Source organism: Epinephelus lanceolatus, chromosome 8 (genome assembly GCF_041903045.1).
Source record: "Epinephelus lanceolatus isolate andai-2023 chromosome 8, ASM4190304v1, whole genome shotgun sequence".
In the NCBI taxonomy this organism is placed as follows: domain Eukaryota; kingdom Metazoa; phylum Chordata; class Actinopteri; order Perciformes; family Serranidae; genus Epinephelus; species Epinephelus lanceolatus.
The window spans coordinates 35,161,147-35,175,042 of NC_135741.1; the positions used below are offsets into that span (position 1 = coordinate 35,161,147).

The window sequence follows — 13,896 nt, forward strand, 5'->3', positions numbered from 1 at the left end:
CAATGTCGCTGGTGAGGGTCTGTTGCCCAAGTCTTTGTGCTGTGTCAGACACATTGGCAATAGTTAGCTCTTAGTGGTGGCTATTTGGCCAGTTCAGCATGTTAAATCAGTTGTGGAGCCTGTTGATGAAAGATATCCCTCTGATTGGTAGTTAAGCTCAGTGCATGGGAAGAGAAATGGAAGTGACGAAAGCAAACAAATGACTAAAGTCAAGAAGGTGTGAGATCAAAACACACTTTTTATATAAGGTAAGGTTTTTTGTTTTTTTTTTAAATTTTGAGCTCTTTACCAGAAGCTGTTTGTAATTGTTTGTTATTGTTTGCTAGCGCTGGGTAAATATCCTTAGATCTTTCAACATTGTGCTGTGTTGTTCATGAGATAACTGGCTAACTAGCGTCTTCAATCTGTCCTGCTGGTCTTCTGACTTTCCCTTTTTGAATGATAGATACAGACTGCCGCCACCTGCTGTTATGGAGGGTTATTCCCTCTAACGCAGGTGCATAACGTACATTCTAGCTGGCTGTTGGCTGTAGTCTTTGTAGGTGTTTAGGTAACCCAACAGTCACCAGTAGTTCTTTGATGTTGGTTTGGTGTGTCTGGGTCTCTATGTAGTGAGGTAGAAGGTAAGGGTGTGAAGGTCAGGGACATGGATAGGCGTGTGACTTTGATGCAGGACACTGGAGTTTGCATCCTGTGACAGACCTACAATTAATGTAATGATTGATGAATTAATAATGATTTTTCCTGGACCTCAACCACCTTAACCATATATCTGAAGATCATTTCAAGGTGTCGTTTGGTTCCCTAGCAAACAACAACATTGTTCTACTATGACTTCTGGTCCAGCCACTACTGCATAAACGGCATAAGAGATGCTGAGCTTCAGTCCTCCTGAGCTGACATACACACTGTGGGAAATGGCAAAGTCAGTTTTAACGACTTGCTGGTAGGTTGTTCCCTTCGACAAGGTACAAACTTGATGTCAGAAATAAAAGTCTACCATTTCCCTAAAGAAACAAACAGCAGTTAATAAGTGAAAGGACTGGACACCGCTGGAAAACTCCAAGGTCTATAACACTCTTTTCATTACTAATACATGTCGCACTTTTTTGGAAAATGAAAATGACCAGACAGACACACAGCACACACAAGCACAGCTGCTCGATTGATGGCTTGAATAAACCACTGATGTTGGGGAACGATCATTAGCTTGAACCAGCTTACTTACAGGAAATGTAATGAGTGTTAGAGACATCAGGGTTTTCTGATGGTGTCCACTTCTTTGTTTTAACCGCTGCAATCCACGCTTTGCACTAGTTTGTTTCTTTCGGGAAGCAGTAGACTTTTATTTTTGTCATCAAGTTTGTACCGGCCATGTTGAAGAGAACAACTTTCTATTGAGCATCAGGGTCCTGAAACTAATTTTCCAATTTCCTAAAGTGTGTAGGCTATTGCAGCTCAAGAGGACTAAAGTTCAACATTTCCTGTGCTGTCTTTGTGCAGTAGCAGCTGGACTGGAAGTTCAAGTGGAACAACAATGTCATTTCCTATAGAGAGATGGTCTATATCTGCAGACACAGTAGGCAGTGAGAGTTTTCAAAATGTTGGCAAAAAAGGCATAATTTGGGTTTTGCAGAATCTTCCTGCTGCTATACTAAGTCAAAATACTAAGTCAAAATGGCATGTTGGTGTGCACACCAATCAATCAATCAATCAATCAATTTATTTGTCACATGAAATCACAAGAACATGATGTCAGTGAAATAAGTGTTGTTTAAGCACCTCAAGAGTACCTGCATCTACGACCCTCTCACAATGCAAACCGTAAGCATGTACAGTAAGTTTCACTCCCCAAGAAGAGGAGAGGGTGCAACTAAGTGTCAGCTGATTTTTAGTTCGGCATTTCTTAGAGACAGAGCTGCTCTGGGGGCATCGAGCCTATATAGTATCTAGCAATGTGGCGTATGGATGTGAATGTTAATGTAAATGTGCTCTGAATATGATAAGTTTACATTTTTTCCACTAGAGTTTTGCTGCTCTCTCTGGCTTGTGTCAGTCATGAACAAAGTGTGGATTCCCAGATGAGGAATGATCATCTACTTAAGGCGACACAAAAATAGTTACCAATAATCATGAATTCATGATGTATTCCTAGTAACAGCTCAGCACGAAAATAATCTTATGTCACTTGATGCAACAGAAATATAGTAATAGGTAATAATAAGGGCACTATAAGGCATGATTAGTTATATCAAGTGTTATTTAACAGGTGATTCAGAGTTAATCACAGACATTAAGTGTTACTATGCTGCTGATTCACAGATATGTTGCCACTTACTAACTAGGAATCTGTTCCTAAAAGTTCTGTATGTGACATTAATAGCATTAACAGCGCAGCAAACCACTGTTTGCTATGTAAAATATAGTGGAGTAATGGTTTCCTGAGCAGAGCATGAAGTCATGCTACCTCTACGTGTGTTTTAATACGAGCTTCTGTGTGGTTTGTTGTGGTAAGCTGGTCTGGCCACATATGCACATTAGTGCATGTGTGTATCCCACTGGCTAGCTCATCGCCGCTGCTCTGCACTGTGCTCATACATTACCACTCATATCGGGTGATTGTCGCAGAAGCGTAGTACCCATACTCTGGTTCCCCCTGGTTAACACTGTTAGCTTTGTCAGCACTGTTGCCTTTGTTTAGCACTGCTTTTGGAGTTAGCACCGATAGCTTTTAGCCATGGTTCTTATAGTAACTTGGGATTTTGCTGTGCTGGATTGACACCTCATGGCATACAACATTATCTTTAATGTATCATGTCAAATAATAACGTGTAGGAGGGAATTTCTGATATTTTCTATCATATAAGTATAATAAATATAGGGAAGAAAATCTGTGCGTCCTGTCCAGTCTCAGATAACAGGGAAACGATTTGTCTGTAGTCTGCAGCAGCCACATATGAACAGAGAAGGCAGAATATTTATTAAAACACCCACGTCAGGATTACCACACCCTGCCCCATGTCACTGGCCTTTACTAAAAGCTTAGGACCAAGAAGTGAGGCCATGCAAAGCAATAATCCATACAATAATCTGCCAAACAGCAACAACGTCAATATCACTACAGTGTCAAGGAGTGCGCACGTAACAGTTTAGACAAGATTTTACTCTGTAAAACTAACAACAAAAACTACCATCCTCACTGTCAGCAATTAGGAATCAGTTTATCCTCTGCTCTAAGATTTACAGAGCAGTTTGCAACCAAATATCCACCACACTAAACTAGTTTCAGACACTGAAACACACACACACACTGTGTCTCAGTGACCCCTGGTTCAACCTCAAGTTGATAAATTGTTCCGTTACCTCAAACAACAAAATACTACAGCTTCATGTCCAGTTGTAGATGTTATATACTTACAAACCTGCCAATGACTTTGAAGAACACACGACATGCAAAAAGCTTGGCGGTCTTAAAGCTTCTATGCCTAATTTTTTTTTCTGAATTACCAAATCCACCTAGGATGGCAAAATGAAGGTCAGGGGGTCCTTCTTGGGGTACCAGACAGACAGCAATGTAGGAACATCACAGTGGCACCAGAGTACATGGGTGCATAGCCCATTGCATGATATTAAATGTTTTTTAAAAATATAGTTTATGCTTTCAGAATACAATCCTAAAATTTGTCAAAAAGATAAATATAATCTATGGCAAAAAAAGGAAAGTAGTGTATCTTGGTAACAGTTAATCAAACTGCATAACAGGCTAGTTGCCACAGGGCAATAACATTAATTAATTCATTAATTCATTTTCCGTAACAGCTTATCCCATTAGGTGTCACGTGGGGGCTGGAGCCTATCCCAGCTGACATTGGGTGAGAGGCAGGGTACACCCTGGACAGGTCGCCAGACTATCACAGGGCTGACACATAGAGACAGACAACCATTCACACTCACATTCACACCTATGAGCAATTTAGAGTCACCAATTAACCTGCATGTCTTTGGACTGTGGGAGGAAGCCAGAGTACCTGGAGAAAACCCACACTGACACGGGGAGAACATGCCAACTCCGCACAGAAGAGCTCCCCCATCCTGGGTTTGAACCAGGGACCCTCTTGCTGTGAGGCGATAGTGCTAACCACTGCTCCACTATGCCGTCAATAACTGTAAAAATAACATAACTTCCATGATGTTACCGTTTGGTTTGTGGACTCCTGTTTTTGAAGCCTTGGTTTTGGCATTTTGGCCATCGCCATGTTGGTCTTTGGAGCCAGAAGTGACAGTTTTTGAAAGAAAGGTTGAAGCTGTGGTGGAGTGAGCGGTAGATCTAAATCAGAAGCCGAGGACACTATGGGCAGAGAGCCTGTCACTCAAAGCAACCCGCCCTTAAATATGCATAACTTTAAACCCTAATAAAATGTGAAGAGGTGAAAATGAAAGCCTTGTACAGTTGTCATGAATGTTGAAATTGGCTACAGAGAACAAAATTGTTTTTTTGCACCAGGCTGTAATATTGGGTGTTTCAAAATAGGGGTCTGTGTGGACAGACTTCTGGCTTCTGGAACCAGCCTCAAGTGGCCGTTCAAAGAACTGCAGTTTTTGGTGCTTTTGTGTTGGCTTCATTTCTCAGCCCTAGAGATTGCATTAATCAATATTTTTATACTAACTAATGATTAAATTACTATGTTGGCTATAATATGAAAAGTGTTGCTCAAAACACGAATATTTTGCCTGCAGTACACCTAAGTACATCTATAAGTGCTACAGAACCTTGATGCCTCTTTTAGCTTTTTGTTTTGGTCTTGTGACCCACAACTCTGCTCTTATCAAGCCTGTTTGCTGTAAAAGCTCTAATGAACCTATAGTAACAACCTGCCCTGCACCAAACAACAGACAAAGTAAGCAACCAGTTGCTTAACATAACAGAACATTTATCAGAAAAGAGCCAGATATTGTCTTCAGAGGTTGGTGGAGACCAAAAACAGAGCTAAAAGAGGGTGAATATTGGACATACATTTGTCAGGTGGCCAAAAACATGATTACCAGTAAACGCTAATGTTGCTTTGTGTATGTTGTATGTTTGCTTACATGTTAACTGCACCAACTTTATAAGGTGATGTGTCCTCAGCTTGTTCTGCAACCGCTTAGTGGCCCAAAAAATAAATTACAGAACCTTTTTATAATATGATGTAAAACATACTATCACATCCTTTTAGCAGTAGATGGTTTTTCATTCATGCTTTCTATTCCTGCAACACTATCTCCATCTTTTTTCTATCTTGCTCTTACACACACACACACACACACACACACACACACTGAGACCGAACAGTCACTGACAGGTCGTTTCTCCCAGGACAGCTCCTCCCCTGTGCCACGGCCCATGTCCTGCTTAGTTCTGTTTAATATTGCAACAGACAGGGAAAGACATGGAGGAGAGATGGAGGCATGAGCTGATGGAGGACAAAGAGAGTCATCAAGCTGGCCTATGGGCTACTGAGCTTTCCTTTGGTACCTCATTTGTCTCTGCTGGAGGGATGGAAGAAAATGATACAAAGTGAAGACAGGATAGATAGGAGAATAAGAGGGCAGAGGAGAACATAAAGAAACAAGACAGACTTCTATGTGGGAAGGTAGAAATTCATTTTCTCGCACTAAATTCATCTTTGTTCAGAAAAGGTGAATTAAAACTAAAGCTCTAGCAGTTTTCCCAGGAGCCTTTTCCACTGAATTAATCTAAATCCAAGCAAAGGTGCGAGCAGCGAAGCTCCTCGCAGACCTCGGGTGCTTTTGGGAAATCTAGCCCTCCTCTTGTTCTTTTCATGTGTGGAAAAACTGCTGCTTAGTCTAGATTCTGAGTGTAAAATGAGCCCATTAGTCTCTTTCCCATCGAGGTGTGACATAACTTGGGGACAATAGGAGGGTCACCTGTTAGCAGGCTGCCACTTTTAGCCACATTTGGTTTGTTCCTTCCTTCCTTGGCCCCATTACTGTCAACTACCAAATGTACATTTAACATTTAACATTTGTTTGTCCACTTTTTAACTTACTTATTTAAACTGTCCATCATTTCATTGGTAGCTATGGTTGCTGCTTTGTCCCTGTTGTCCTGGGGTCTGCATCAGAAACCAAGTTTAACTTCATCTGTCACTCTTTGAGCTACCTGGCTTCGCTGCGCCTAACATCGGTGATCCTGGCTAGCTAGTGTCATCAAGCTGTTTATCATCTGGGTCAGAAAATATACAAATTATTACAAGGACCATTCTCCAGACCATGAGTGAAGTATGTAAAGAAATCTTATGGAAGGGGCAAAATGTGCTAATCATTTGAATATGGGGATAATGAGGCACTCTTTCAGACTCTCTCCTGGAAGGCATCCATAGTGTTGCTTTCATTTATACACACACACACACACACACACACACACACACACACACACACACAAAAGACAGAAATCAAAAAATGATAAAGGACACCATGAGAGAGAAGTTCAAACCCTCCTCAGTTTGTGAGCCAGTTTTGTGACACCAGAAAACCTGAGTTAAGCCCATAAGTGGATAACCCACAAATCTTGCCTCGTGATACAGGCCCCTGCTGCAGGGTTTCGCAATCAATTCCCCTTGAATTTCTAACAGCAATGCAGGAGCAGTGCAGCATGTGTGTATGCATTTCTGCTGGTGCTTTAGTTTTCTTTTGCAGACTCTACCTTGGCTTGGGTTTGCTTCGCTGGTGTCCCACAGCTACCCAGGTCGGTCAGTATTGCGGCTTTTAGGCCTTTTGGTAAATACAGTCACTATTTACTGCCAGGAGTTATGAGTGGCATCTTAAAGTCCTTTTTCAAGTGGATTAACCTTATTGGCCAACTTTGGCCCATTTTCAGTGTGTAGAAGCCAAGACACACTGTGTCACTCTGCTCTGCCAAGAGGTCTGCATCCCTGTGTTTTGGCATTTGTTCCATTTTTTTCTTCTCATCTTTTATTTGACCTTTACTAAACCAATAAGTCCCATTAGTTCACCACAGGAATGATTTTTTGGCGTGATTGTTGCAGCGTCTCTCCAACTGGAGAAACCACTCACTGAGAATTCTGTGGCCCGGTCTCCTAAAGAAAATGTTGGCATTGTACATTTCTGCAAATCACTGCAAGTTCCATACATATCAAATCAATGTTTCTAACGTGATATAGTGTATGAACTGTCATCTAGAGGTGAAGGGGATGGTGGATGGCGTGACACCTAGGGCAGACGCCTGCCAAGCTGCAGACCACTGTTTCAGACCATCAAACAACAAAACTGGTTGTGTTTTAGCGAGTTATTGTTGTGTTTCCATGCGGTTCTTCTTTACCAAGAGAGATTTTAAGCCATAACATGAAGTTTTTCTCACCATAACCAAGTGTTGTTTGTGCTTAAACCTAACCAAAGGGTTGTTGAAATGTAAAGTTTCAGTGCATCCACCACATAACAATGTCCACATGTAATGTATCCATGGTTTGCAGAAACATACAATGCCATAATTTTCCCGCGATTGGGTTGAACTCTAGCACGTAGCTCTGACAGTAAGATCCTCGTCCTATGTGGATGTTCAGACATCACCTTCTTGTTGCAGTAGCATGCAAGTAGACCATCATGATCAGGATGCAAACTGCTCCCTAATTGACACTTTTGGTCCATTAAGCCAAATCTAGGTCGCCATCGGTTCAAATTGGCCCTTACTGTATCTGCTGTGGTATACTGTGTTACTATGCAGTGCCAGGAGACCTGCTGCTACACCCAGCAGGGCAGAGTGGATGATTAAACGATCATCTCCAAGGTGGTGAGCAGCATCAGGCTGTCTGCCAACCAAGCCCATTAGACAACTTACCTCCGCCACGCATCGTACGCATCCGCTGGAAGGACAACAAAACCTTGTGAAGTCTCACAAACTCTGACATGTACTCGCAAATCAGAGGGAATGTGGATGTAAATTGGTAAATTAAAGTGGTGTATCTTATTAGACTCAGGACTGAGCATATGTGGGGTGCCAAAATATCCAAATTAAAAAGACATGCTGTTATTTTTCTGCAATGTTACTTTTGAAGAAAAGAAGGCTGAGAATGAGATTTTATAAGTTTTATAAGTTATATAGTTGCTAGATGTTTCCCATGCTAGATGTTTTTTTTTCTTTGCTTACAGAGATTTTGTTGAACACCTTGACAATCTGGAATCAAAATGTGACTTTCTGTGATTTTAAATTATCTATATCTATATCTATATCTATATATGAACCATAGATAAACTGTCGTGCAGAGATGGACCTCCAACCTTTATAGCCAGATGATGATGGGTGATGGGGATGAAAGAGTATTGATAACTGAAAGGAGCCGACATGATTCAATGAAGTTGTCACATTCACTGTAATTTCATGGATCAATGCAACATTCCTCATCACATATGCTTCATCCTCATTTTCATCATGTTTATTTTTTTCCTCCAATTCATCAGTGGGAGAGGAAGTGCTGCACTGGTGAGGTTCAAGACTACTCGACTACTACTTCTTTCTTCTACTTTATACTTTATACCTCCACTCTTCTACATTTCATTGTGCTTTTGAATCTGAGAAGTAACTAGCTGACACATAAATGTAGGCAAATTATAGAGCGATACATTTGAACATAAAAATCATATGATAAAGTTATGAAATACAACTCACTGTTTTCTTTTTTGTTTGTTTTGTTTTTGTGTGTGGGTGGCAGTAGCTTGGTCCATGTGGACGGTTGGGTCACCGCTTCAAGTCCAGCATGGACCAAGTATAAAGTGTGGAATGGGCTGGTGGACACTGCTGAGGTGCCCTTGCGCAAGATACCAAACCCATAATTGCTAGGGAAGTGTCTCACCGTGAGCTGCAAACTGCATGTCTATGGTTACTGGGTGTGTATTCCCGGCCTGTGTGTGTGTGCATGTGTGGATTAACATGGAGTGAAAAAATTTGAATATCCCCTCAGGGATTAATAAAGAAATTCCTTTTCTTCTAGTTGGGGGCTTTCCTTACTCCTTACTCCCCCATGCAGGGGGCCTGACCCTGATTTGAGAATCACTGGAGTAAACAACCTATGTGCATATAAAGTAGCTAATCAACCACCTACAATAGTCAAATGCCGCTTACACGCTGATGTAGCAGCATTTACAATTCAACAATGCCATTACTTTTGATACTTTAAGCACATTGTGATGATATACTTCTGTACTTTGACTGAAGGAGGATAGGAAGTTCGGGATTTTCATTTGTAACAGGGAGGCATTTACTTAAAGGGACAGTTCACCCCCATATCTAAGGCGTATTTTTCCTCTTACCTGTAGTACTTGTCAATCTAGATTGTTTTGGCGTGAGTTGCTGTGAGCAGTTTCATGTAGGAACTGTTTTCTATTTTCTTTCTGCCAAACTACACCTGCCAACTGTATCACTGCCCAGAAGGAAGCGTGCATCTACTCATGGATGAGAGGCTCGTGCTTGTGAGAGCATGAGATGTAAACAGTAATGGCGTCCTCTTCCGCTGTAACGTTAGCCAGCTCAGTGGTGCTAGGTGAGCTAGCAGCAGATGCACACGCCCTTCTGTGTAGTGATACAGTTCACAGGTGTAGTTCAGCGAAGAAAATAGTTCCTACAAGAAACTACCCACAACAAGGTCTGCGAATTATCTTGAGTAACCAGGTCATAATTTCTAGAAAGAGACATTGCTGTTGAGTTTTTCAAATGTATTTTTTGGCACTTTGAGCACCACAAGCTGAGTGCCATCTAGTTCCATTATATTGAAGAGAAGGCAGACATCTCTACAGGTGATATCTCCAACACTCTGCAACTCACACCAAAACAATCTAGGCTGATAAATAGCACTACAGATAAGAGCTGAAATATGTATTTTTCATTAGGGGTGAACTGTCCCTTTAAGTAACGGATCTGAATTATTCCTCCACTTCTTTTTTTTACCAGTGTCTTGCTTGATTAATGGTTCGTGGAAGGAGACCTGGGTTCAATTCCTGTTAAGTCATGAAGATTTAGATAAAGAGAGCAAAATCTGTACCTCTGCTATTCTGTCTGATTCGTGCTGATTGTAGAGCACCGAGCCCTTTCAACACACTCGGCAGAACAGAGGACAGAGTGGGCAGATGAGGATGAGGGAAAGAACAATACAGAAGGAAAAAAGTGCTGATCTCTCCCTCTCTCTCTCTCTCTCTCTCTCTCTCTCCCTCTCCCTCTCTGTCTCTCTTCCTTTCTCCCTTCCTCTCATTCAGTATGCTGACTGTTTCTGTACAGAAAACTGACTCCCACGCTATTCTGCCTGGCCTATTTATCACATTGATCAGCTTATAAAGAAGTCGGATATACACAGGAGGCTCACTAGAAATGTGTGTATAAGAGAGATCATGATTGTTTTTTTCTTTTTTGCACCTTCTGAGAGATGGGTGCTGCTCTCGCTACTCAAAGGTTAAGTCCTGCTGACACGATCATTTTACTCACTTGCCCTCGTGGCATCTAATCACCATTGCTTAAACTGTTATTTTAGCCTTTTTTCTCAAATGAATTACAATATTTTGTTGCAAAAAACATGAGTTCCAGCACTGAAGATCAGTAGAAATAAATGAGACCAAGATTCATAATGCTCCTGTGTGAGCTATTCAGAATAATCAGTCGATATAAGCATAATTTTTAAACTGTTAAAAAAGTTGAGAATGTGAAGCTGAAATAATTAGTCGATTAATCAGTTTGTTGAGCGTCAACAATCTGCAACTATTTTCAGTACTGATTCATTAGAGGGATCCCTCCTCAGTTGCTCTTCCTGAGGTTTCTACCATTTTCCCCCCGCGTTAAAGGGTTTTTCTTGGGGAGTTTTTCCTTATCCGCTGTGAGGGTCCAAAGGACAGAGGGATGTCGTATGCTGTAAAGCCCTGTGAGGCAAATTGTGATTTGTGTTATTGGGCTTTATAAATAAAACTGATTGATTGATCATTTACGTGATTTTTCAAGCAAAAATGGCAAAAAAAAAAAAAAAAAAGATTTGATAAAAACTCCTCAAATGTCAATATTTGGTGGTTTTCTCCAATGTTGGACACAAAACTTGTGATTTTGCTATTTGATGATATTCTCTACGTCCCAAACAATCAATTGGTTATTCAAAAATATTATTTGTATAATAACTGATAATGAAATAAATGTTAGTTTCACTCTACAGGACATGAAATGAAACCTATATTTGACATACAGTATATTTCATTTATAGTACTATTAGTTACAAGCCATTCCCTATACTGTCATATTGGTGTCATTAAAGTGCTCACAAGATCTCATATTTCTAATACAACACCACCTCCACAACGGTCTTGGCTCTGGCACCTGCACAAACCGAAAGTGAACCACCAAAGCGACCGTGTATAAATGTTACAGACCCTCCTTTCGCCATTACTGAAGCTATTCCGTTGTCCGTGAAGGTAGCACTGTAATCTACCCACAAGAGCAGGAGACAAAACAGTAATCCAATCGACCTGGAATCATCTCTCAAAATAGCGGTACGGCCCGATGTAAGCCCGCACACCACATCACACCACATCACACCACATCACATCACACCGCAGCGTATCCATACGATGATCTGAAATGGATGAATGAATGACATTTGCATTTCATCAGCATAAAGCTATGACCCAGCTGCTTGCTGCTGTCTTTGGAGATGCGGTGTATCCTCGGAATATCAATGGTAGAACAGCCAGGGGAGCTCCGGGGCCTGTTATTGCTTTTAGTGCGTGAATAATCGCTAAATGTATTCCTGCTGTCTCAGTCCTGCTGTTGCCGGACTGGAGACTGCACAACATCCTAATTAACTGTAACAGAACATGGCCTGTGCCCTGTAGACTACAGCGTGTTGATTTAAGCCAAGTAATAGACAGTGAAACGGCCTCATAAACACATTTCATCTTATTCCTACAGCCCAGAAGTCACGTGATGTGGTATTTCTATGAGAACGTGAGCCAGTGGTGCTCAGCATACTGACCTCAGGTGTCCGTAATGATGTTTGATGATGTCACTATAGTAGCCTCCATGTGGAAATGTGCAGTTTTGCACTTTTCTGTGGCATTTTTTAGGATTTTGAAATGTAATGAGGGTCTTATTCATTATACCTTCTAGAGACCCAGGCTGAAACAATATGCAGTAAAGCAGGGGGTGTAAAGATGGGTACACTGCATGACTGACCATCAGAAGGCTCCATCAAATAAAATACTGTAGCCTCATTGGTGATATAGCACCAACACTCCTGCCTGCAACCTGCAAGCTGGCTAATTGTGCAATTAAAGCAGACGGGTCAGATGAGCTTTGGGTGGGTTTGGCCTGGGCCTTTCTGCATCTGCATGCCTGAAAAGACAAAACACAGTCCCTGCTGTAGTAATGTAAAGAGTGCCTACCGCACAGCAGCTGCATCCAGGCGCAGGTCTTGTAAACGGTGGAGGTGTTGCAGAAGAAGAAGAGCGCCATGCAGGCGATGCAGCTGAGGATCAGCACCATGGACAGCAGCACGAACACCGAGGCCGCCTTGAAGGCTCCGGACGGGATGGAGCTGAAGTCGGAGAAGCTGCCCACGCAGGTGAGCTCCCGGCTGGGCGACGGCCCGCTGCCCACGCAGTAGTGGAAGAGGCCGAAGTAGCCGGCCTGCGGCGTGTTGACGCTGTCGCCGATCCAGTAGGGCTGGATGAACACCACCACGTTGACGATGGCGAAGCAGATGGTGAAGATGGCCCACAGCACCCCGATGGCTCGGGAGTTGCGCATATAATTGTCATGGTAGATCTTGGAGGCTTCTTGGGAAGGCAACATGTTTGGTCGTTTTTTTTTTCTCCTTATATCTCTCTTTCCACCCCCGTCCTCCCCCTCTTTAGACTCTTACAAGAAAATATGTAAATCTTTATGAAAGCCCAGACAGCTCGACAACCGCTCACTACACAGATATTTTTATTTTTTCCTTGATATGAAAGCTTTCCTGCGCTCCTGCTTTGACTCTTTCTTATGTGGCTGTTAAAGGCTATTAAATGGGCCTACATAACCACACGATAAAAATGTAACCTGCAAATATATGTATGGTTTCACAAGACTAAACATTGTAAAAATGAATGAGGGGAAATGCTACATTAAAGCAATACAAAATCATAGCCTACCTACACCACTAATGAATAATTTACCAAGACCAGTGATTCAACATTGCTGTCTAAGGCTCGTTTCCTTGGGGCTACACCATGAATGATTAAAAAAATCCATCAAAACAGGATTTTCTTTATTTCACAGTGGTCGGGTGGAGGGGGGGTTAAAGCTGTGTTTCATCCTCATCCATCAGTCCAGAGCTATCTTCAGGATGTCCTTTATTACCATCCGTGAGATGAGATGCGTCTTGTTGCCTGTAAGCGCCAGCGGTGGACCCCGTTTTTACCTTCCGAGGCATCCGTGGGGTGCTCCCCTTTCCTCTGCTCGCCTTCAGTGTCCACGCAGCATGTGGAAATCAAACAGAATGAAAGAAAAAAATAAACCGAGAACGGGTTTTCAACACGAGCCCTCTGTCAAATTTCAACAGTCCTTTCTCGTAAATCCGACATCCTCCACCGCCTCGACTCCATTATCATCATGGTTTTTGTCGTAGCCTTTATCCAGTATGTCTCCTCTCTCTCTCTCTCTCTCTCTCTCTCTCTCTCTCTCTCTCTCTCTCTCCCTGTCCTCCTCCTCCCGTTTCTCTGCGCGCCCCCCGGAAGATGCTGATGTTGTACTGATGACAGCGATGGGGCGCGCTCTCGTGCGCGGGCGCAGCAGCAGCAGCAGTATCAGGGGGAAATTTGCATCAAAGCGCGTCTCCGCTCGTGTTCACCTTGAATTGGAAATTACACCAA

General features: G+C 42.3%; 1 protein-coding gene across 1 annotated transcript in view; it reads right to left on the minus strand.

The window, feature by feature from the left end:
- The window catches only part of LOC117257828 (LHFPL tetraspan subfamily member 4 protein-like), a 39,168-nt gene extending 25,484 nt beyond the window's left edge, over positions 1-13,684 (minus strand). The window contains exon 1 of the mRNA XM_033628166.2: positions 12,430-13,684. Coding sequence (XP_033484057.1) covers positions 12,430-12,838 — 409 coding nt within the window. The 5' untranslated portion in view covers positions 12,839-13,684. The remainder of the gene's footprint in view (positions 1-12,429) is intronic.
- Positions 13,685-13,896: the final 212 nt, after the last annotated feature.